Source organism: Lipotes vexillifer, unplaced genomic scaffold, assembly GCF_000442215.2.
Source record: "Lipotes vexillifer unplaced genomic scaffold, Lipotes_vexillifer_v1.1 scaffold419, whole genome shotgun sequence".
Taxonomy (NCBI): domain Eukaryota; kingdom Metazoa; phylum Chordata; class Mammalia; order Artiodactyla; family Lipotidae; genus Lipotes; species Lipotes vexillifer.
The window spans coordinates 1,566,325-1,591,560 of NW_006786333.1; the positions used below are offsets into that span (position 1 = coordinate 1,566,325).

Genomic DNA, 25,236 nt, shown 5'->3' on the forward strand with positions numbered 1-25,236 from the left:
TGGCGAAGTGGTTGAGAGTCTGCCTGCCGATGTAGGGGACACGGGTTCGTGCCCGTCCGGGAAGATCCCACATGCCGCGGAGAGGCTAGGCCCGTGAGGCATGGCCGCTGAGCCTGCGCGTCCGGAGCCTGTGCTCCGCAACGGGAGAGGCCACAACTTCTAGGAAGAAAAAAAAAAAAAAAAAAAAAAAAAATCAAAAATGTAGTCAAAGATAAAGTACTCAAGTCCTTCATCTACTGTGCCCCAGTTACCCGGGAAACTCAAGGTCTACGGAAGCGCGGGCTTCTAAAGGCGGGCGAGGGGCCAGGAGGCGGGGCAGGCGTCGCAAAGAAAAAAGAAACCCAAACAAAAGTACGCAAAACCCTGCCCCGCGCTGCTTTACGGCACTCGCTCCGCCCCTCCAGGTGCGCGAGGCTGAAGCCGGCAAACATGGCCGACACTTGTTTTCTCGGCCAGGGTTGCACTACCCTGGTAGGGTTATTGCTCTTGCCCTTCGGCAGCTTGGCCGCTAGTCAGATCGAGGTAGGAGTCAGGCCCTCTGAGCGACAGGGCCCTGGGGGGACAGCTGTGGCCTGGCTGTCAGCGCCCAGCAGATGTCCGATACACAGCCGCCGAGGGAAGCCTTCTGGAGTCACCCAGCAGCCTCTTCCTAGGCTGACTGGGCTGTGGGGAGGGTGTCGCAGGGGACGGGATAGGACAGTGTCCGTCTGTTTCAGCCTTTTAAAACGGTGAATGAAAAGAATCAAGTCCTGGGCGGCGGGGGAGGGCCTGATCCTTTGCTCCGACGAGCGTGCAGTCCCTAGCAGGTGAAAGGTCACCGCATGAGTGCCGCACCTACTTTTCCCTGCTACCAAACTATAACGCTCTCCTTTAATAGGAGTCAGATGGATACGGTGTTTTATTTTTGGCTCACACTACGTTCTGGCGCGTTACAAAGCTTTTACTATCCCCTGTACTCTGATAATATCTTCGTCCAGTTCTGCAGCCTGCATCTCTAGCATCATTTTTCAGAATATCCAGCTGGCTTAGGGGCCCAGATAATCAGCAGACAGTTGAAAATTTGTGTCCAAAGTTTTATATTCTGCCTACCCCAACTCCTGTGGGGTTGCTCCTAAGCTAGAAACCTAGGGTTTTAAAAAATTAACTCCTCTCTTTATTTCACATTTTAATCATCACTAAATTCTACGTTCTGAACTTTTAAAATTGCTTTCACCTGTCCAGTTCGACTGGCTTAATGCAGGCCCTGGTCATTTCTTGCTTAGATTATTGCAATAACTTTATCTTTTTTCCTCCAGGCTTCCAAACTCCCTTACTTTAGTCTTCATCAAATGTAAACCTGATCAGGTTATTCTTCTGATTGAATCTTTTCAGTATTTTTTTCATTGCATACAGAATAAAGTCTAAACATCATGATCTGGTCTCTAAGCAGAGACTTTTCCAGTCTTCATATAGGACCCCATTCTCCCCACCATCTCAGACCTTGAGCTTAGACCAGCGGCTCAAAACTTTTTGAATACACATCCCTACCAGTTAAAAAGAGAGCATGCACTCCCTCTTTCTATTCATGAATTATTGCTAATTTATATATTCAGTATTTATAAAGCATATTGTTTAGATACTGTAAACTTAAATAGAAGTTCTATTTTCCTTATTTAGTAGGTTATTTTGTATACTTCATTTTGGATACCATTACTCTTTTTTTGTAGTTACACAGTTGTGCTTTTTTACATTACCATATTTCATTCCTCCAGTTTCTTCTGTTTGCTTATTTACTAAATGCAGTAAAAGCTAACCTCTGTAGAATCTTTCCCTATCCTTTACTTTTGCCTTTACTATTGTAATTTGTGCACTTAGCTAGTGTAGCACTCGTCTCTTATAACACATGTATGCTTTGTACTCTATTATTACATCATCTTTCACTTAGAGGACAACAGCTGCCTAATTGGTCTGGCTCAAGTCATTCTTTTTTCTTTCCAGTCTGTTCTCCAAGCTGCAGCCTGAGTAACTTTTAAATATGCAAATCCGATCATGTCACCCGTATATACCTTAATGCTGCTTTAAGGATAAAGAACTAAATCTTGATTATGACCCATAAACAAGGCCTTGCATTCTTTGGCTTCTGCCTACACCTCCAGTTCTCTCTCCCTCTCTCTCTTTTTCAAACTTCTAGTTATGCTAATCTTTCAGTTTCTAGAAATTTTTAAGCTTCCTTCTGCCATTTGGGCTCATGTTCCCTCTGTCTGGAATTATCTTCCCTCTTCTCATTATCTTTTGGGTCCTAACCAAATGTCACTTCTCTAGAGAAACCTTCCCTGACATCCCTGCCTGCCCTTCCCCCTCCCATTCCCTGATCAGGTTAGGTCCCCCTATTATACTCTTTTATGATACTGTATATCTTACCTTTATAGAATTTGTAGTTTGTCCTTATCTGCTTAATGTATGTCTATCAAATTGGATAGTAACCTCTTTGGAGGCAAGTATTTTGCCCATCATTGTATTCTGAGCACTGAACAGGGACTGGCACATGGTACACAATGAATGTGATGAATGAATGAACGTTACATAGTAGTGTAATGTGTTTGCATGCTTGTCTTCTTTATTGAACTCTGGGATTCTTCAGAGAAAGCAGCATGCTTTTTAGTGACTTTTTTGCATCACTGTACATTACATGGTACCTGGCACATAATAGGTGCTCCACTAACTGTGTAGAATGAATGAATAACTTTGCAGTGTCTATATTGTCTAAACAATCCCAAAAGAGTTTTGCCATCTCAGTTTTTTCACTGAGTCTTAATGATGTGAGGATTTTGGAGCCGGAAGGGACATTAGAGGTTATCGGGTCAACTCCCATTTCTACATGAGGAAAATCAAGTCTACAGAGCTAAATGACTTAACCCCATTCTCACAGCCAGATCTTCAAATTCCTAAACCACTATAGCACATTGCTTTCTTTAGCATCTATGCAGCTGTTGAGAAAGTTTAAAAAGAAATATATATATATATATACACACACACATATATATATATGGCACACACACACACGTATATGACGCACACACACATATATGACACACACACCCAGTGAATTTTTTATTTCATTCTTTCTGAAATTTTCTTGCCAGCTGAAAATTAAAACAGCTAATATTTGTTATACAATTACTATGTTCTAGTCACCATTCCTACATTCTGTGAGTCACGTAATGTTATCATTTTATAGGTGGGGAAATGGGAAGTACAAAGAAATTAAGCAGCTTTCCTAAGTTTATACAGCTAGTAAGTAGTAGGGTCCAGATTTGAATCCAGGCAGTCTGACTGTTCTAGTAATTAATACTGTTTAGGGGCAGATCTGAAATCATTATGGTTTATATTCACTATTATTTTAATATATAATAAAAGTCATATTCATTAGGTGTCTGGATGGTATTGGATGCTGAGGTTTTTAATGTTCCATGATGGTAAATATAATTCAGACTTTAACAGATTAGCAAAATGGTACATGGAAGTATGCTAGAGAATGTGTTTAATCACATATATTGGTGAGTTAAAATAATAGGAAGCACTCAGCACAGAGTAGGAGCAAATATTGAATGAAATTTCGGCAGGAAGGGTATTAATATGTGAATCGAGAAATGAAATGTCTTTCACAATTTGAAGATTGAATAGAAAATGAGAAGCATGAGGAAGAGCTGACTGCATTTGAGATAAAATGTTTAAAAACAAAAATCTCCTCTTGCAGTAGCCTCCTGCTCCCCCCAAATAAAACTGTTTTGTCTTTCATAAGGTCAGATACTAGAATATTTATAAACTTGCACAATGATGGCTTACTGTTATTACAACTGTAAAAACTCCGTGAATCTTAACTGTCCTTTATCAGCCTTTATTCTGGGAAATGTGACTTTCTTTTAAGCTTTTTGCTATTATTTGACTAATAGGATCAAGCGGAACAGTTGTTTAGAAGTGGCCATACGAACAACTGGGCGGTTTTGGTAAGTGTATTCTATAAAGGTATACCTCGTTGTTTACATTAGATGTGTATCTGAGAAATTTTGTGTGAATCAAATTCTTGAAAATAATTTATATCTTATAAAAGAAATTATTTTCATTTTGCTATATTTTAAATTGATCACATCAACTAATAATATCCTTTGTCTTCAGTGTGTCTGTCAAGTGGTGATGTGTAAATACATGGAAAAATAAATTAAGGATCCTATTGTGAAAGGGAGCATTTTATAAAGTGTAGAGTTATTTTAATGATGGAAACTAGTGATTGTATTTCTTATCTGTAATATTTGTTTATAGATACTCTCTACTTTGGCTATTTTGTTTTTATTTGTTTTTTTCTCTTTACAAAAATAAATGATCATTGTAGAAAATTCAAATTATACAGAAAAGTTTAGAAGACAAATTAATTTTATGTTACTGTGATTAAATAGAATAGCAATATGGGTTCATGATTCATTTTCTTGTTCTTCAGGAACAAAAACCTTTTATATGCTACTGCCTCATAAGAGATTTTATGAAGGAATTGAACAAAAGCTGCTCATGATAAGGAGATAGGTTTTCAGTGACCACTTAAATTGGGGAAAACTATGAGGAGGCAGGCCATGATCCACCAATTTGAGAGGATAACTTGCTCTATAGGAAACTAAGGGCACTTCCAATTAGTCTGTCTATAGGAATTCTTAAAAGAGGGAATAACTGCCTATGTGCAGACAGCTAATTGCCAAAGGGCTCATCTTTTAGAATAGGAGCCTATTAGCTTATACTACACACACATTGAAGTCTTCCTTGTTCTGGGAAACCTTTAACTGAGCCCCTCTCTAATCTCAGCAACCTAGGTCTCAGATGAGAAATAGAGGGTGAAAAAGAATTACTTCTGAGTATTTGACAACTGCAGTTTTCATGTTTTGTGCAATATTTTACACATTAACTCAGACTTAGTAGAGTGAGACTTCAATAAATTGTACTTTCTTAAGTGGAAAATTATGAAATTTGACCAGGGCCAAGTTGAAAGTATAAAACATACATTTCTTTAAATGTTACGTAGTTCAAATTAAAGAAAAAAAAAAAGTTTTTCCTCCCAGTTTGAATTAATTTTAATCTTGACTAGATGATCAGAGGTAAATGAAATGCCCCTTCTCTCTTGTAATATGATTGAGAAAACTTGCCACCAGAGGGAGATAGAAGGAAAATAGGATTCTATTTTGGTTTCAGGATCTGCTTTGAATAAAACATTTTTGTCTCTGTTTAATAAAAAATGTTACAAAGATAATCCATACTCATGGTTAAAAAAAATAATACTGATGGGTAATGATTTTGTTTCTAGCTTTTTGGTTTTGATTTTTGCTAATGTCGGCAATATTATAGTGAAAGTCCTTGAACACATATTTTTACGTGCTTATATGAGCTAAATAAAAAAATAAGTACATTTTCAAACTTGATATATGTTGCAAATTACCCTCTTAGAAGGTTTTTATTAGTTCACATTCCCATAAATAGGATATGAGTGTTTTGTCCTCATATCTGTAGTATTTGCCCTCATACTATTGGCAAGGGTATTGCCATACCAATAGTACGAATTGTCAGACTTGTGGATACTTATCAATTTATGTTTTTTTTTAATTGTTGTATAACTACTTTACAATGTTGTGTTAGTTTCTGCTGTACAACGATGTGAATCAGCTATATGTATACACATATGCCCTCCCTCTTGGACCTCCCTCCCCCCAACACCCATCCGACCCATCTAGGTCATCACAGAGCACCAAGCTAAGCTCCCTGTGCTATACAGCAGGTTCCCACTAGCTAGCTATTTTACACATGATAGTGTATATATGTCAATCCTAATCTCCCAATTCATCCCACCCACCCTTTCCCCCCGTGTCCACACATCCATTCTCTACGTCTGCATCTCTATTCCTGCCCTGCAAATAGGTTCATCTGTACCATTTTTCTAGATTCCACATATATGCGTTATTATATGATATTTGTTTTTCTCTTTCCGACTTACTTCACTCTGTGTGAGAGACTCTAGGTCCATCCACCTCACTACAGATGACTCAATTTCATTTCTTTTTATGGCTAAGATTCCATTGTATATATGTGCCACATCTTCTTTTTCCATTCATCTGTCTATGGACACTTAGGTTTCTTCCATGTCCTGGCTATTGTAAATAGTGCTGCAGTGAACATTGTGGTACATGACTCTTTTTGAATTATGGTTTTCTCAGGGTATATGCCCAGTAGTGGGATTGCTGGGTCATAAGGTAGTTCTATTTTTAGTTTTTTAAGGAACCACCATACTGTTCTCCATAGTGGCTGTATCAATTTACATTCCCACCAACAGTGCAAGAGGGTTCCCTTTTCTCCACACCCTCTCCAGCATTTATTGTTTCTAGATTTTTTGATGATGGCCATTCTGACCAGTGTGAGGTGATACCTCATTGTAGTTTTGATTTGCATTTCTCTAATAATTAGTGATGTTGAGCATCTTTTCATGTGCTTCTTGGCCACCTGTATGTCTTCTTTGGAGAAATGTCTATTTAGGTCTTCTGCCCATTTTTAGATTGGGTTGTTTGTTTTTTTGATATTGAGCTGCATGAGTTGTTTGTGAATTTTGGAGATTAATCCTTTGTCGGTTGCTTTGATTGCAAGTATTTTTTCCCATTCTGAGGGTTGTCTTTTTGTCTTGTTTGTGGTTTCCTTTGCTGTGCAAAAACTTTTAAGTTTCATTAGGTCCCATTTGTTTATTTTTGTTTTTATTTCCATTTCTCTAGGAGATGGGTCAAAAAGGATCTTGCTGTGATTTATGTCATAGAGTGTTTTTCCTATGTTTTCCTCTAAGAGTTTTATAGTGTCAAGTCTTACATTTAGGTCTTTAATCCATTTTGTGTTTATTTTTGTGTATGGTATTAGGTAGTGTTCTAATTTCATTCTTTTACATGTACCTGTCCAGTTTTCTCAGCACCACTTATGAAGAGACTGTCTTTTCTCCATTGTATATCCTTGCCTCCTTTGTCATAGATTAGGTGACCATAGGTGTATGAGTTTATCTCTGGGTTTTCTATCCTGTACCATTGATCTATATTTCTGTTTTTGTGCCAGTACCATAGTATCTTGTTTACTGTAGATTTGTAGTATAGTCTGAAGTCAGGGAGCTTGATTCCTCCAGCTCCATTTTTCTTTCTCAAGATTGCTTTGGCTATTTGGGGTCTTTTGTGTTTCCATACAAATTGTAAAATTTTTTGTTCTAATTCTGTGAAAAATGCCATTGGTAATTTGATAGGGATTGCATTGAATCTGTAGATTGCTTTGGGTAGTATAGTCATTTTCACAATATTGATTCTTCTAATCCAAGAACATGGTATATCTCTTTATCTGTTTTTGTCATCTTTGGTTTCTTTCATGAGTGTTTTATGTTTTTCTGAGTACAGGGCTTTTGCCTCCTTAGGTAGGTTTATGCTTAGGTATTTTATTCTTTTTGTTGTGATGGTAGATGGGATAGTTTCCATAATTTCTCTTTCTGATCTTTTATTTTTAGTGTATAGGAATGCAAGAGATTTCTGTGCATTAATTTTGTATCCTGCAACTTTACCAAACTCACTGATGAGCTCTAGTGGTTTTCTGGTGGCATCTTTGTGATTTTCTATGTATAGTATCATGTCATCTGCAAACAGTGACAGTTTTACTTCTTCTTTTCCAATTTATATTCCTTTTATTTCTTTTTCTTCTCTGACTGCCATGGCTAGGACTTCCAAAACTATGTTGAATAATAGTGGTGAGAGTAGACATCCTTGTCTTTTTCCTGATCTTAGAGCAGATGCTTTCAGTTTTTCACCATTGAAAATGATCTTTGCTGTGGGTTTGTCATATATGGCCTTTATTATGTTGAGGTAGGTTCCCTCTGTGCCCACTTTGTGGAAAGTTTTTATCATAAATGGGTGTTGAATTTTGTCAAAAGATTTTTTGGCATCTATTGAGATGATCATTTGGTTTTATTCTTTAATTTGTTAATATGGTGTATCACATTGGTTGATTTACCTATATTGAAGAATCCTTGCATCCCTGGGATAAATCCCAGTTGATCATGGTGTATGATCCTTTTAATATGTTTTTGGATTCTGTCTGCTAGTATCTTTTTCTTCCTGACTGCCATGGCTAGGACTTCCAAAACTATGTTGAATAATAGTGGTGAGAGTAGACATCCTTGTCTTTTTCCTGATCTTAGAGCAGATGCTTTCAGTTTTTCACCATTGAAAATGATCTTTGCTGTGGGTTTGTCATATATGGCCTTTATTATGTTGAGGTAGGTTCCCTCTGTGCCCACTTTGTGGAAAGTTTTTATCATAAATGGGTGTTGAATTTTGTCAAAAGATTTTTTGGCATCTATTGAGATGATCATTTGGTTTTATTCTTTAATTTGTTAATATGGTGTATCACATTGGTTGATTTACCTATATTGAAGAATCCTTGCATCCCTGGGATAAATCCCAGTTGATCATGGTGTATGATCCTTTTAATATGTTTTTGGATTCTGTCTGCTAGTATTTTGTTGAGGTTTTTGCATCTGTGTTCATCAGTGATATTGGTGTGTAATTTTCTTTCTTTGTGATATCTTTGGTTTGGTATCAGGGTGATGGTGGCCTCATAGAACTTGTTTGGGAGTGTTCCTCCCTCTGCAATTTTTTGGAAGAGTTTGAGAATGATAGGTGTCAGCTCTTCTCTACATGTTTGATAGAATTCACCTGTGAAGTCATCTGGTCCTGGACTTTTGTTTGTTGGAAGATTTTTAATTACATTTTCAATTCCATTACTTGTGATTGGTCTATTTATATTTTCTATTTCTTTCTGGTTCAGTCTCTGGAGATTGTGCTTTTCTAAGAATTTGTCCATTTCTTCCAGGTTGTCCATTTTATTGGCATATAGTTGCTTGTAGTAATCTCTCATGATCCTTTGTATTTCTGCAGTGTCAGTTGTAATTTCTTCTTTTCCATTTCCAATTTTATTGATTTGAATCCTCTCCCTTTTTTTCTTGATGAGTCTAGCTAAAGGTTTATCAATTTTGTTTATCTTGTCAAAGAACCAACTTTTAGTTTTATTTATCTTTGCTATTTTCTTCACTTCTATTTTATTTATTTCTTGTCTGATCTCTATGATTTCTTTCCTTCTACTACCTTTGGGATTTTTTTTGTTCTTCTTTCCCAAGTTGCTTTAGATATAAGGTTAGATTGTTTATTTGAGATTTTTCTTGTTTCTTGTAGTGAGATTGAATTGCTATAAATTTCCCTCTTAGAACTGCTTTTGCTGCATCCTATAGGTTTTGGGTCCTCGTGTTTTCACAGTTATTTGTTTCTATGTATTTTCTGATTTCCTCTTTGATTCCTCAGTGATCTCTTAGTTATTTAGTAGCGTATTGTTTAGCCTCCATGTGTTTGTGTTTTTAACAGTTTTTTTCCTGCAATTAATTTCTAATCTCATAGCGTTGTGGTCAGAAAAGATGCTTGATACAATTTCAGTTTTCTTAAATATACTGAGGCTTCATTTTTTACCCAAGATGCAGTCTATCCTGGAGAATGTTCTGTGTGCACTTGAGAAGAAATTGTATTCTGCTGCTTTTGGGTGGAATGTCCTATAAACATCAATTAAGTCTGTCTGGTCTGTTGTGTCATTTAAAGCTTCTGTTTCCTTATTTATTTTCTGTCTGGATGATCTGTCCATTGGTGTAAGTGGGGTGTTAAAGTCCCCCACTATTATTGTGTTAGTATTGATTTCCCCTTTTATGGCTGTTAGTATCTGCCTTATGTATTGAGTTGCTCCTATGTTGGGTGCATAAATATTTATAATTATATCTTCTTGGATTGATCCCTTGATCATTATGTAGTGTCCTTCCTTATCTCTTGTAACAGTCTTTATTTTAAAGTCTGTTTTATCTGATATGAGTATTGCTACTCCAGCTTTCTTTTGATTTCCATTTGCCTGGAATATCTTTTTCCATCCCCTCACTTTCAGTCTGTATGTGTCCCTAGGTGTGAGGTGGGTCTCTTGTAGAGACATATATATGGGTCTTGTTTTTGTATGCATTCAGCCAGTCTGTGTCTTTTGGTTGGAGCATTTAATCCATTTACATTCAAGGCAATTATCGATATGTGTGTTACTATTACCATTTTCTTGTTTTGGGTTTGTTTTTGGGTCTTTTTCTTCTCTTGTGTTTCCTGCCTAAAGAAGTTCCTTTAGTATTTGTTGTAAAGCTGGTTTGGTGGTGCTGAATTCTCTTAGCTTTTGCTTGTCTGTATAGCTTTTTATTTCTCCATTGAATTTGAATGAGATCCTTGCTGGGTAGAGTAATCTTGATGGTAGGTTTTTCCCTTTCATCACTTTAAATATGTCCTGCCACTCCCTTCTGGTCTGCAGAATTTCTGCTGAAAAATCAGCTGATAACTTTATGGGGAGTCCCTTGTATGTTATTTGTTGCTTTTCCCTTCCTGCTTTTAATATTTTTTCTTTGAATTTAATTTTTGTCAGTTTAATATGTGTCTCGACATGTTTCTCCTTGGGTTTTTACTGTCTGAGACTCACTGTGCTTCCTGAACTTGGGTGGCTATTTCCTTTCCCTTGTTAGGGAAGTTTTCAACTATAATCTCTTCAAATATTTTCTCAGAGCTTTCTCTTTCTCTTCTTCTTGGACCCCTATATTTTGACTGTTGATGCTGTCCCAGAAGTCTCTGAGACTGTCCTCATTTCTTTTCATTCTTTTTTCTTTATTCTGCTCTTTGGCAGTTATTGCCACCATTCTATCTTCCAGCTTACATTATTTGTTCTGCTTCAATTATTCTGCTATTGATTCCTTCTAGTGTATTTTTCATTTCAGTGATTGTGTCGTTCATCACTGTTTGTTCTTTAGTTCTTCTAGGTCCTTGTTAAACATTTCTTGTATTTTCTTAATCCGTGCTGTTATTCTGTTTCTGAGATTTTGGATCATCTTTACTTTACATCTTTATCCTGAATTTTTTTTCAGGTAGGTTGCCTATTTCCTCTTCATTTATTTGGTCTTGTAGGTTACCTTGCTTCTTCATCTGTAACATATATTTTTGTCATCTCATTTTTTTTTTTTTTGATGAGTGCTGCTGTGTTCCTTTGTTGCTGCTCGTTTGGTGTGAGGCATCTAGCACTGGAGTTTGCAGGCAGTTGGGTGGAGCTGGGTCTTGGTGCCAAGATGAGGACCTCCGGGAGAGTTCACACTGATTAATATTCCCTGGGGTCTGAGGTTCTCTCGTAGTCCAGTGGTTTGGACTTGGCACTCCCACCACAGGAGATCAGGCCTGACCTCTGGCCTGATAATGCAGGGATTCCTCCTGTCCCCTTAGGTGTCTGAGATCCTCCACCAGCGCCTGGTAGGTGCCCTAGTTGTGAGAAGACACAGTCTCTGCGTCCTCCTACTCTGCCATCTTGACTCCAGTCAGAAGCTCCCTTGCTCACCAGTGAAAGCCAGTGCTCAGAGTTCATTTCAGTCCCTGGACCCGCTTCACAATCCTCCTCAGCACAGGACTCTAGGCAGGCACTCAGCATGAGCTGAAAGCCATTTACCATCCTCACAGTGGCTGGAAATCTGCTTAGGGAAGCCTTCAGCTCAACAGAAACATCACAAACCTGTTTTCCTATATTATGACAGAAGTTGAACATCTTTAAGACTTTTATTGTCTATTTTTAATACTTTTGTTATGAAATGCTTGCTCTCATCCTTTGCCCATTTTTCAAAATTGGGCTGTTCATCTTTTTCTTATTGGGTTATAATTATTTCAAGTTTTTCATTTCTGTTAGGATTTTATGGTACATATTTTTTTATGTAGTCAAGAATTTTAGTCTTCTCCTTATTGGATTCCAGGTTGAAAATTCAGTTTAATAAAAAAGTCTTGTGGTTCCGTCCTATTTACAGGGGCAAGAACATTTGTGGTGTTCTCAAAACTGTCATTACACTTACTATCAGCAGAACAGTGTGGTATGAGGTAGGAGGATGCTTAGTGGATAGATATATTACCAACTGATCCCAGTCTCTGGTTTCTCCTTTGGAATGAGCGTTCGAGAGGGCTGACTTTTGAGGCATGGCATTAGATTTTCCTAGTATCTTTATCTTTTTTAAGGATCAGTTTGTCTTTAAGTGTAAAACTTGTTGAATTCATTTCTAGTTTTCTGTTCCATTCAACAGCTTCTTTATAATGCATTCCCTTATGTGCATATAAACCTGTTTTCTATGCTTTGTTTTAGTCTCTGTCTTGTTTTTCACAGCTAAAATTAGGAAGCAATCCAGAGTGAAAGGAATATTATATAACCCAATGTAGTTAATATTCTTTTCTATTCTGTGAAGAGATTGTGGGCATTGTCTTTGGTTTTAAAGAATTTAATATTTTAGAAATAGGAACATTATAGGATCATAAATTAAGAGTAACTAAGTTGGTTCAGTAGTTGATTAAATTCCCCAAATATTTGTTTTCTCTTAAGCTGAATGTTTTTTTAAGACTAGTGATGAAAGACCTTTTTCTAGAGAGATTGGTTTTATTGACCATTCTTTATGTGCTTTGCTGTTTCTAGTCCTGATTATGACATACTCTTTTTTTAGGCATCTCTACATCCTACTTAAAGAGAAGTAATTCTGTAACTCTGCAGCTTATTTTGATTCCTAAAAATAATATATTTGTTTTATTACTTTAGGTATGTACATCCCGATTCTGGTTTAATTATCGACATGTTGCAAATACTCTTTCTGTTTATAGAAGTGTCAAGAGGCTAGGTATTCCTGACAGGTAAGTATTCTTAATAAAGCTTAACTCTGATCCTCAGTGAAAATCACCTTTAGATGATATTATATTTGTGTTGCTTTTGAAAAACATAAAGAAACCTAATTTGAAATTATTTTGTGGTTGTTAGAGCATAACTATCATGTATAAAATAGTTCTTACTTAAGAGCATAATGGTAAATTATATAAAACAACAATCAACACTAAGGTAAAAAGATTTGATAAAGTATAATTGTTCAGTGTCATTTATTTAATTATTCATTGCTTCAGTCTGGGTTTAATTTTAGGCAACAGAAGGCAATTCTGACCGATTCAAGTAGGAAAGGTATTTATTGAAAGCATATTGATTAGTTTACCAAATTGCTGGGAAGGCTGAGGCCTTAAAGAGTCAGGAACAAGAGAGACTACGTAACAGAAAAGACATATCTAAAAATCATGGCATAAAACCAGTCCAGTGATAGGAATGCACCTTGAATTGCTGATGGCTAGACTCAGCTACTACATTACTGCTACCATTGCCTTTGGAAACTTAATGTTGCTTCTGTGACCTGCTGCCAAAATCTGACCTTTGCTGTCCCAGCTTCTTACTGTCTCTAGCTCTTAATTTAGGGTCCTTGGTGGGAATGTCATATTGGCAGAATATAGATTAAGTGCCCATGTCCATGCTGCAGGGGTGGCAAGAAGAATGACTATGTGGCATTGTTAGCTTCTCTGTAAGGAGGGGGGGGCTCTACCTTCTGTAAAGACTCATAAAGTGGTATATTCCCTAATTATATGAGGGAGCTCAGGTACTAAGCAGAACTCCCACACCTCCACCCCTAAATACCTGTCCTCTACATTTGGTTTGTCAGATATGATAGATCTGTTTTTTGCTACTTCCAAAGCAGTTCTAGAAGAAATTGCAGTCAGTTCAGTTACTTAGGTTTGATTTACTTAGTCCTGTGTTCCTCTCTACCTGTGAGGCAGTGTGGAAAGAGCTTTGCAGTTAAACAGATCTGAGTTTGAAATCTAGGTTTAGTGGTGATTTTGGTTAATCATTTCGTGATACTAAGCCTATTTCCTTAGCTATTACATGGTAGTGGTACTACCTTCTTTGCAGGATTTAGGTACTTAACAGTAAAGTGAATAGAGATATGTATAAAGCGCTGCAGGAGAAGAAAGGAAGCAGGGCATGACTCAGGAAACAAAGTTATCTTACAGTCTATGTCAATAGATCATTTTAGCCTAAGAAGCCGACAACTATAGCCTTGAAGCTGTAATTTAATTCCTGTATTTCATCTGGAAGTTAAGGCATCTTGGTAATACCATTTTTAAAAAGTACATTAAATTAAGTCTGAGAAAGGATGATTTGTTATATCAAGTTTAAGAATTATTCTTGTAATTAGCTGATTACTGTTATTTGTTAATTAGTTCTCAAATAGGTGTATGTGGTTAGTCTGTTGATTTTTAACTGCTATTGCTTCTATACCCAATGTGCTCCTTCAGGGAATTACTATGCATGGTTTGGCAGTAGGTTTCGCTTTGGTAAATGAGTCTTTGTCCTGTCTATAAGTCATTAGGATATGTTTAAATGATTTAAGTAAGATTTAGAAGGACTTTTTCGAAATAGAATATAACTTTGTTGGAGAATGAATTGGGGATTGAAACAGTTGATGATTTAAAACATTTGCTACTTAGTAAAAAGCGATCAATAGAATAGATTCTATTTGGCTTTTAGTCTATTATCATGAATACTCCTCTTCTTGGTGACTTATCTCACTTTACTCCTACCTGGAATTAAGTATAAAAATATAATTATAAGTAAATTTTAATCAGAAAGTAATAAACTATTATGAAATAACAGTTTGGAAACTTAAAATCATTGAGTGTTTTTCAGTTTTAAAGCTTGAATTTCAAAATACAGTTTGAATTTATTTTATACATTATGGAACATTTTCAAGTTAAAACAGTATTATCCTAGCTTCTGACCTATATCATAGCTTCTCAGGCTGTATATTCTGAGAAAAATGAGTGGTCACTGCATTGAATAAAAATTATGAGTAGAACTCTTGTTTTGTTTTGTTTTACCTTATTTGCTTTTTAAAAGCATTTTACTTTGTCTTGCAATGCAAAGTATTTGCATTTAGTTTTTCCACATACTTCAATAAGAAACTAGTTCATGTCAGAAATCATTTACCGAAACACATGACACAGATGATTGCCTTTTATTGTGGAAGTTCACATCAATTCCTTAGATCCTGTTTGAAATGTCACATTAATTGTGTCAGTACTCTTGTTCTGGTTTCTTTTTGATTTTCTGTCTGTATTTCACCTACTCCAACCATACTGAGCTATTCTCTTTGCCTGGAATGGTTATCTGTACTTCTAGCTCACTGCCAGCAAAACCTGGCCATGATTCTGAATCACTCAAGGTACATGTTAAAAATACCGATTTCTCGGCTTCACCCCTGGAGATTGTAATTCACTAAATCTGAAGTGAGTCCTAGACATCAACTCTATATATGGTTCTGGTGCACAGTCAAATTAGGAAGCACAGCTGTAACTTTTACCTGACCTTCCAAATTCACTTTAGTACTTCAAAAAAGTATTCTTGAGCTCCTTGTTTGCTTTTATGGTATCCTTTGTCTGTACTTTGATTATAATATGGTTATACTAACTATAGTATGTCTCCCTCGTTTATAAACTCCTTGAAGGGTACAAGAATTATATTATTTCACTTTGTACTTCTAGCATCTAGCACAGTACTTGGCACATAGTAGTGCTCAGTAGGTATTGGATAAATAAACTTGTGACTTGGAAATACTTTAACCAGTTAGGCAAAACAAACACAAGTCTGTACTTTAAAAGTAAAAACATTTCTGTCTTCTAAAGTGTGTTAGTCTAGTTTTTAGCAAATGTTAATGTTATAAAAGACTTTTTAATACATAAGGTGCCAGAATTTTATAATACTATATCAAAATATTGATTCAGAGAGGGGATCTTGATGGTTATGGGGGAAAATAAAAAGACGTGCTCATAAGTGGTTCATAATTGCCTTATCTATTATCCTTTTCATTCGTAGGTTCCATGGAGTTCAGGTGTCTTGCACTTTGTGCCCATGCTTTCTGTAACCTTACCGACCCTCAGATATTTTGTTTTTCTTTGCCTGGTTTTAGCTTCCTGAAACATTTCACTATTTTTAGGAAATTTTATGTCCTCAAATACTTGTTTTGGACTAAATCCCTGTTTTGCTACCTCCAGTATGCTTTAAATGCTTAAGATGAGGAAGCGAGAAGGCATTAAGCAGGGCTTAGGTTCTAAAGTCAGTATGTGAAGTAAAAATTGAGCTAAAATTTTTCTTGTGAAGTTTCTTAAATAGCACATAAAGCACAATATAGTATTAACTTTCATCAAGTCTAACATAGCAATTTTAGAGCAGTGCTAGAGCAAATTACTGTTTTCTTTTTCTTTGGTGGAACATTTGATGAAGTGGTTCACTTAGGATTAAGGGACATGTTATATGAAAAATAGCCATATCTTTAACACCAGAATCGTGATGCTCATGCTGTGAGAGGCACATGGGAATTGAGACTGAGGGAATGTAGAATTGTAGCTCCCATTTCATCTCATGTTTACTTTGGGGAATAAATGCATTGAGTAATAGGATGGATGAAGTCTGTCTTTCCTTTTATTTTTTTTGGCTCAGTGCATAAGAATTAAGTTTATGGAGTTAAATGTGTATATAGTTTTTCTTAAAATATTATTTAGCTCTACTACGAGTTGGGTGGATATGAGTTTTTGTAACTATCCCTATCTGATAAACTATTTCTATAGTTAAATCCAGTAGCTTTTCTTTTTTTTTAAAATTTTTTTATTGAAGTAGAGTTGATTTACAATGTTGTGTTAATTTCTGCTGTACAGCAAAGCGACCCATTGATGGTCCGGTAGCTTTTCTGACACTATTTTTTCCCTTACTCTGTATTTTAATCATTATGTGAGATTAATATTCTTAATTTAAACCTTTATTCATCTCCCCTTACTCATAAACTCTTAGGGTATGCAAAATAAAGTTCCAGTCCCTTATGCTGGAACTCAAGGCCTTTGCAATCTGTCCATATCTAATATTCTGATCATTTAATTTCAATTCCTTATGCTCTAGCCAATACCTTCTTATAAGTCTCTGTTTTGGCCTCTGTCATTGCCTTACACTGGTCCTTCCGTCTACAGTTTTTTCCTTCCACCCTCCTTTCTAGTTTTCCTATGCCCAAATTCACTTCATACATTCCCTAACGCTTTCTCAGTTCTTCTTGCATAAATATTTTATTTGTACTTCTATCATGGCACTTTTTTGTATGTATTGATCTTATTTCTTCAAGGTAGGTTCTGATACTATATTTGTATTCCTCCCAGTGCATTCTGTAATATATTGTGCAGAGTTGAATGAATGAATGAATGAATGAATGAATAGTATGCTAAAGATCCCTAGTTAAGTGGAGCCTAATTGGTCTAGATTAGAAAGGAAATATATATGAATATTGCTTATTTACAGTCTCTTTAGATATTTATTCTTTTATTTTATTTATTTATTTTTTTTGCGGTACGCGGGCCTCTCACTGTTGTGGCCTCTCCCGTTGCGGAGCACAGGCTCCGGACGCGCAGGCTCAGCGGCCATGGCTCACGGGCCCAGCCGCTCCGCGGCATGTGGGATCTTCCCGGACCGGGACACGAACCCGTGTCCTCTGCATCGGCAGGCGGACTCTCCACCACTACGCCACCAGGGAAGCCCCAGAATGCACTTTTGAGCTTTTGGTCTCTTATTCTTTTTAACTTCTTTCTCAAGTAATAAATATTAGAATTAGAAATGTGAATTCTGGTAATGTTGTAAATTTAAAAAGAAAACAAAATCACTAACTGCCTGTTATTGTTGTTTTAAAAATCAGATTGGTAATATAGCTTTTGACAGTTTCTATTTATTTATTTATTTTTTACATCTTTATTGGAGTATAAGTGCTCCACAATGGTGTGCTAGCTTCTGCCCTACAACAAAGTGAATCAGCCATACACACACATATGTTCCCTTATCTCTTCCCTCCGGTGTCTCCCCGCCTCCTACCGTCCCCATCCCACCCCTCCAGGCGGTCACAAAGCACCGAGCTGATCTCCCTGTGCCATGCGGCCGCCTCCCACCACCCATTCACCCCACGTTTGGTAGCGTATATATGTCCATGCCACCCTCTCGCTTTTTGACAGTTATTTTTTATTCTGCTGTGGATTTGATCTTATACATAAGAAGATATTGTGTACGGTGGAACATTAATAAGATACTTCAGGAATTTATTGTATAATTTCTCATTAAAACAATATGGAGAAGGGCATGGTTATTACGGTTCATTGGAGATGCTTGTGACTTTCCGATAAGGTCAGCCAAAATGGACCCCTATTTTTTGGCCTCCTCCTCCATCCCCGCTGCAACACACATTCACTATCCACTGTCCACCATAATTCAGATACTGTGTTAGGAATTTTATAAAGAATTATTTATTCCTTGAACTTTTATGAGAGAATCCCCTCCCTCCCTTTTTATTACATATTAAAAATAGTTACTCAGAATGGTTAAATGACTTGCTTAAGGTACATTAAAGGCACTGTTAAATAATAGAACCAGAATTTGAATTCAGGTGTTTGGACTTTATGGCTGGAGCATTTCTATTATTTCACAGCTATCTCCTCCCTAAGAAATTACAATAGGTAATATTTATGTAATATTTACAATTAGAGAATTCTTTTAATAACATGATCTCATGTTATTCTTATGACAGTCCTATAGAGGTTGGTAAAATTATGCACACTGATCATTTAATACCTTATTTAATTAAAAATATATATCTACATGTTGAATGTGGTGCTTATGAAAATCATTCATATTAATTGAATAATATAAGGAGCACCTTCCTATTTTCCTATTTTTTCCATAGTTTTTACTATTTTCTAAGTCTTCATGATTTCATGCTTCATGTATTTCATGCTTCTGTACTTCAGCAGCTTTGTAGCTGTTTATTCCCTGTCTCTAGTCTCTTTTCCCCTCCAGCCCTTCCTACACACAGCTGTCAGAATTATCTTTCTCAGACACTGCTTTTGTCTTTTAACTCCCACGATTAAGAACCTGCAGTGACTGTTGTTTCTCTAAAAAAATCCAAAAATTTTAACCAGTGTTCAGTCTTTACTGCTTTGTTAATTACAACTTACTATGTTCATTTGTTGATTTGTTATGATGTTTACTACATAATATTTATTCACTCCTATTTCTCTTTTTTTTTAAACATTCATCCCACTTAGAACACTTAGAATATCCTCTGTGCTGTCCTTTCCTACCCATATAGCTTTCTTTCCTTTGTGTCACTATGTAGAACTTTGCAGAGTACCCTGTACAGGGAGGTTACTGAGTGATATATTTTAAGCCATTACAGTTAATTTATAAAATATTCTCAATAATTAAATATATACTTAAAACTTTATTACTATTTTTATTTTATGATTTCACCTCCTTTTTTTGTGAACAAAAGGACTAGAACAGTAGTTAAATATGCTTTGTAAATAATTTGTGATATATTATCATAGTTATTGTCAAGATAATATTAACTCATGCCTTTGAGTGTTCTGCTTCTTGTCTTCTGTCATTTCCCAACAGTATTTTTTCTCATATACTTTGTAAAACTACAAATAATAGTGTTTGAATATAGATACTTACGTATTCTGAGCAGTCTGTCATTTTATTCTCACGTTGGCAGCTGATCTGTCTGCCACTCCACGTGATATTCTTGGTGAAGTGCATAATATCTTGAATAGGTAAACGTTTAGAATAGTTAAGAAGCTGAAATGTGCTCTGAGGAGGAGAATAGTGACAATGCTAAAAGGAGCATTTTGGCCACTGCTATCATTCTCTTATGTTTAGATAATAAGATCCATATTCAAGACTAAGGAGACCATTAAGGGTTTTATGGAGCAAAGGGGAAATTTCTTTATTGATTTGTAAATAGATAGAAGGGTTTTGGGCTGTTGAAGAAGTGAGAGATGCTTATTTTTCATCAATACCACAATGTCTTCATTCCTGACACTATCTTTCATATCTGGGAATTTGATTTCCTTGACTTCGGTCTTCTTTTGAATTGTCTTGGGGTCTTGTTCTTCCATATTAAGTTTACAATCAGCTTGTCAAGTTCTTTAAATCCTTTTGGGGTTTTCATTTGCATTGCAGTGAGTTTTAGATTAATTTAGAGAGAATGGGCTTTATGGTATTTTATCATTCAATTTATGCATAAGGTATATGTACATTTAATTATGTGTTTAACATCTTTCAACTAAGCTTTATAATTTTGTTTTTTGAAAATATATTGGCTTTTTTAAAAAAATAAATTTATTTATTTATTTATTTATTTTTGGCCGCGTTGGGTTTTCATTGCTGTGCGCAGGCTTTCTCTAGTTGCGGCGAGCGGGGGCTACTCTTTGTTGTGGTGTGTGGGCTTCTCATTGGGGTGGCTTCTCTTGTCACGGAGCACGGGCTGTAGGCACGCAGGCTTCAGTAGTTGTGGCACGCAGGCTCAGTAGTTGTGGCTTGCAGGCTCTAGAGCACAGGCTCTGTAGTTGTGGCACATGGGCTTAGTTGCTCCGCGGCATGTGGGATCTTCCCGGACCAGGGCTCGAACCCGTGTCCCCTGCATTGGCAGGTGGATTCTTAACCACTGCACCACCAGGGAAGTCCAAGCTTTATAATTTTGAATTTTTAGTTTTTGGTAGAATTTTTAGCGGTCATATTTTTTTGGTTGATACTGTAAGTGGTACCTTTTAAAAATACATTTTCTTACTTCTGATGCGCATGCAGTTGGTTTTTGTGTATTGTTCTAGCAACTCACTGAACTCTTATTAATTTTAATAATTTGACTGTAAATTCTCTTTTGGTAGCCATAAAATCTAAATGACAGTTTTCTTCCTTTAAAATCTTTGTACCATAAATTTTTTTTTTATTCTTCAAAAGCTTTTCATATTTGAAAATTTGGGGATAAAAGTTGTCTTTAAAGACCTCAAAATTAGTAGTCCGGGGAAATCCTTTATTTTACACATGAGAAAAATGTGTTCCTGAGAGGTAAAGTGACCTTTAAGGTCAACAACTGTGTGGTGGCAGACCTAATGCTAGAATCCTTGTATAATGATTATATTATATTGTGTTGCCCAATTCATCAGTAGAAATCAGTGAAATATTGAAGAAAAAGGATAAATGAAATTAAAATTAATTTTATTAATTAATTAAAATAAGTATATAAGCAATTAATTAAAAATAAGTATAACTGTTGATACATCTTAGGATGTTGATGTTTGCAGGATAACTCAGTATACTGGATTTACTATTGTAAATAGTAATCTATTAACCTTACCAAAATTACAGTAGCTTGTCTTCAGAGCTTTCTCCTATGATAAGCTTTCTCTAGAGCTGTCCATCTATTTTAGTTTGAAAATAACTCAGAAAATTATTTTTATTTTCACATTGGCCCTCCAATAGAGTGCACCTGTTGGTGTCTTATGTCAAGTTTTTATGTCAGAATGTGCAATAACTTGATTTCCTAAGTATTTGTGATGGCCTTGTTAAACAGTCTTGCTGAATGATTATTTTAAAATCAATTATAAACCAATTTAAGATTAAGTGGCTTCCAAGGATTGTGTTGTAAATGTAAAGAAATCACAATTTAGATTGGAGGCATTTAGCATAGTATTTAAGAGCTCAAGCTCTTAAACTGTACCTATTTGCTGATGACATACGATTATGTATAGAAAACACTAAAGAGACTCCACCAAAAAATTGTTAGAACTAATAAACAAAATCAGTAAAATTGTAGGATACAAAATCAATATATGAAAATCTCTTATGCCTCTACTAATAACGAACTATCAGAAAGAGAAATTAAGAAAAGAGTTCCATCAAGAACAATAAAATACCTAGGAATAAATTTAACCAAGGAGGTAAAAGACCTGTGTGCTGAAAACTATAAGACATTAATGAAAGAAATTGAAAAATACACAAATAAGTGGAAAGATAGTCTGTGTTTTGTGGACTGGAAGAATTAATACTGTTAAAATGTCTGTACTACCTAAAGCAGTGTGTACTACCCAAGTGTCTGTACTACTGAGTGTAATCCATATCAAAATTCCAATGGCATTTTTCACAGAAATAGAAAAAACAACCCTAAAGTTTGTATAAAACCACAAAAGACCCCAAATAGCCAAAGCAGTCTTGAGAAAGAAGAAAAAAGCTGGGGGCATCACACTCCCTGATTTCAAACTATATTAAAAAGCCATAATAATCAAAGCAGTATAGTATTGCATAAAAACAGATGCATAGACCAACAGAACAGAATAGAGAGCCCAGAAATAAATCTACACATATATGATCAGTTAATTTATGACAGAGGAGCTAAAAATATACAATGGGGAAAGGACAGTCTCTTCAATAAATGGTGCTGGGAAAACTAAATAGCTACATGTAAAAGATTGAAATTAGAACATTTTCTCACGCCATATATAAAAATAAACTTAAAATGGATTAAAGACTTGAATGTAAGACCTGAAACCATAAAACTCCTAGAGGAAAACACTGGCAGTAAGCTGCTCGATGTTGGTCTTGGTGATGATTTTTTATTTGACGTCAAAACCAAAGGCAACAAAAGCAAAAATCAACAAGTGGGACTGCATCAAACTAAAAAGCTTCTGTACAAAAGGAAACCATCCACAAAATGAAAAGGCAGTCTACTGAATAGGAGAAAATATTTGCAAATCATATGTCTGATAAGGGGTTAGTGATCAAAATATATAAAGAACTCATAAACTCAATAGCAAAAAACCAAACAATCCAATCAAAAATGAGCAGAGGATCTGAATAGACATTTGGGTTGGTCTGAGAAATAGGAAGGAAGACAGTTGGTGGGGGTGGGATACACACTAATTTAATTTACTTCTTTTCCTTTCTTCTTCCCCTTTCTCTTTTCTCCTTTCCTTCTTCCTCCTTCCCTTTTCCAACCAACAAAATATGTATTGAGAGCGTATGGTGTTTAGAATACACTTGCCAGTTTTTGTAATTTCAACTGATGTGGGGATACAAGGAAGAGAAAAGGGCAGAGGAGTGAACTATAACTTCCATGAAAAACTTAAGTGCTTGGCTGGTGATGGTGGGAGTGACCTCAAAATAAGTCAGACTCAACTTGACATTTCAACATGGAAAGTGGTAATAATAATAAGTATTTCTAAGAAATTTCTGAGGACTTCTAGTGGAGAATTGATACAAACAATGTTGTAATTCTCTGTCATGTTATATCTGACTCAGGGATGTTAAAAGGATAAGTGAAGTTAACATTTGTGAACATAATTTGATTTCTTTGTAGAAAAGATATTTCACAGAGTTTTATATTAATGATTTCTAAGAATTTGACCAGAGCATGAGTGGGAGATTACTCAATTCAGTAAAAGGTACCCTGACATTAAATCCTTATACCTACCCATTAACTTATATTTAATTATATCCATCTCCAAGGCTTCAGATCATGAAATTCAGATATGTTATTTCAGAAAGTAAAACCCATATTAATCAGAACTTAATTTACCTAAACTGTCAGTTTTTTTCCTACCATACTGGAAGCAAAGGACAATCAAAATCATATTAGGGAGCTTGTTCTACAAATATATTTTCAGATTTATTCTGGACAAGTAAAAGCTAACTTAATATTCTGTACTTTTTCTATCTATTTTGTTATATTTAATAAAAATAGATATTCAGATGTTAGCTTTGATATACTGACAAAGATTTTTATTTAATAGATTGATTATACTTATTCAAGAAAGTAGTTTAGATATTGTCTTTTTTTTTTTTTCCCATTTCATTATTTATTTAGATGTTTAGCTCTCGCACTAGGTTTTTACAAACTGGTGAACACTGACAAATTATTTGTCTCACAGAACTATAACCACATATTACAAGACAATATAAGTATGTGGTCAGACTAACATTAATATACATCACCATTTCATCTGTTTCATAATAAACTATCAAGTATCCAAGTATTGAGTTACACAGCTCAAAAGGCGTAGAAAAATTAGATGTCTGCTCAGTTCACTAGCAGAAACCCACTTAAAAAAAATTATTAGTTTATTTATTTTTGGCTGTGTTGGGTCTTCACTGCTGTGCACAGGATTTATCTATTTGGGGCAAGCGGGGACTACTCTTCGTTGCAGTGCTTGGGCTTCTCATTGCGGTGGCTTCTCTTGTTGCGGAGCACGGGCTCAGTAGTTGTGGCTCGTGGACTCCAGAGCGCAGGCTCAGTATTTGTGGCACATGGGCTTAGTTGCTCCGTGGCATGTGGGATCTTCCCAGACCGGGGATTGAACCCTTGTCCCCTGCATTGGCAGGCAGACTCTTAACCACTGCGCCACCAGGGACATCCCCACTTCTCTTTTTTTAAAAGGTGGTTGGGAAGAGAAGAAATAAAAGCACATTTCAAACAAAAATAATAGCTGGTAAACAACTTCCAGTAGGTATGGAAACATAACAAGAATTTCAAAAATTTTATGACTAAGAATTAGCTACAATAACAAAACATCTTTATCTTTAAAAAATATTTACTAAATTAAAGAGCATATTCTACATATTCTATACAAGGTAAAGGCAGTATCTTACTAGAAATACTTAATAGCCCTCTCCTGTTCTTTTTTAGGCTCTTCCTGTTAAGTGGCACACAAAAGTGCAAACATTAAAATAATTGTAAAGCTTTTTTGCTTGAAGATGTTAAAGATATACTTCTATATACAATGTAGCTTTTCAAAATGCAGATTTTCCATAACAGCACAAATGATATTTATGGAAAGATATTAAATAACACCATATGACTTGGTAAAAAATTTAACAAAAATCAATGGTTATGCAAACCTGATGTATACTGGTATGAATGTGGGCAAATGTAAATGTAAAGTGAGCAAGGAAATAACTATATAGGCCCTGCTTTCAATGTAAGAAATGACTGAAGCAGTAAACCACATAAGATCTAGAGTATTCTTAGTTCCTAGGGTTTTAATTCTATATGATACTAAAAAACATACAAGTGTTACACTGGATATTTTGGTACCTAATCTTCCTAAATTTCTTATGCATTGAAAAGATTCTGGCATGGGAATAGATTTAAAGACTTATAACAGTACTGCATAAGTTCAATTCCAGTTCAGGAACTGGAACAAATGATAAACAAATTTGAAATGCTGAACAGCAAGAATCTTTTGCTAAGTGTCCAAATACGTTGATCGTAACCTAAACATAGAAGTTCTGTCAAGCAGGTAAACTGGTAAAATTGCTTTTCGATACTCTTGTAAAAGCATCATTAGACTTGTTCACTGAGCCAACTTCTTGGCTAATATGTGCAACAAATTAGGTCCT

General features: G+C 35.7%; 1 protein-coding gene across 1 annotated transcript in view; it reads left to right on the forward strand.

The window, feature by feature from the left end:
* The first annotated feature begins 408 nt into the window (after window positions 1–408).
* Window positions 409–25,236, forward strand: part of PIGK (phosphatidylinositol glycan anchor biosynthesis class K) — a 135,613-nt gene continuing 110,785 nt past the window's right edge. The window contains exons 1-3 of the mRNA XM_007458721.1: window positions 409–522; window positions 3,933–3,986; window positions 12,706–12,797. Of these exons, the coding sequence (XP_007458783.1) occupies window positions 430–522; window positions 3,933–3,986; window positions 12,706–12,797 (239 nt within the window). The 5' untranslated portion in view covers window positions 409–429. The remainder of the gene's footprint in view (window positions 523–3,932; window positions 3,987–12,705; window positions 12,798–25,236) is intronic.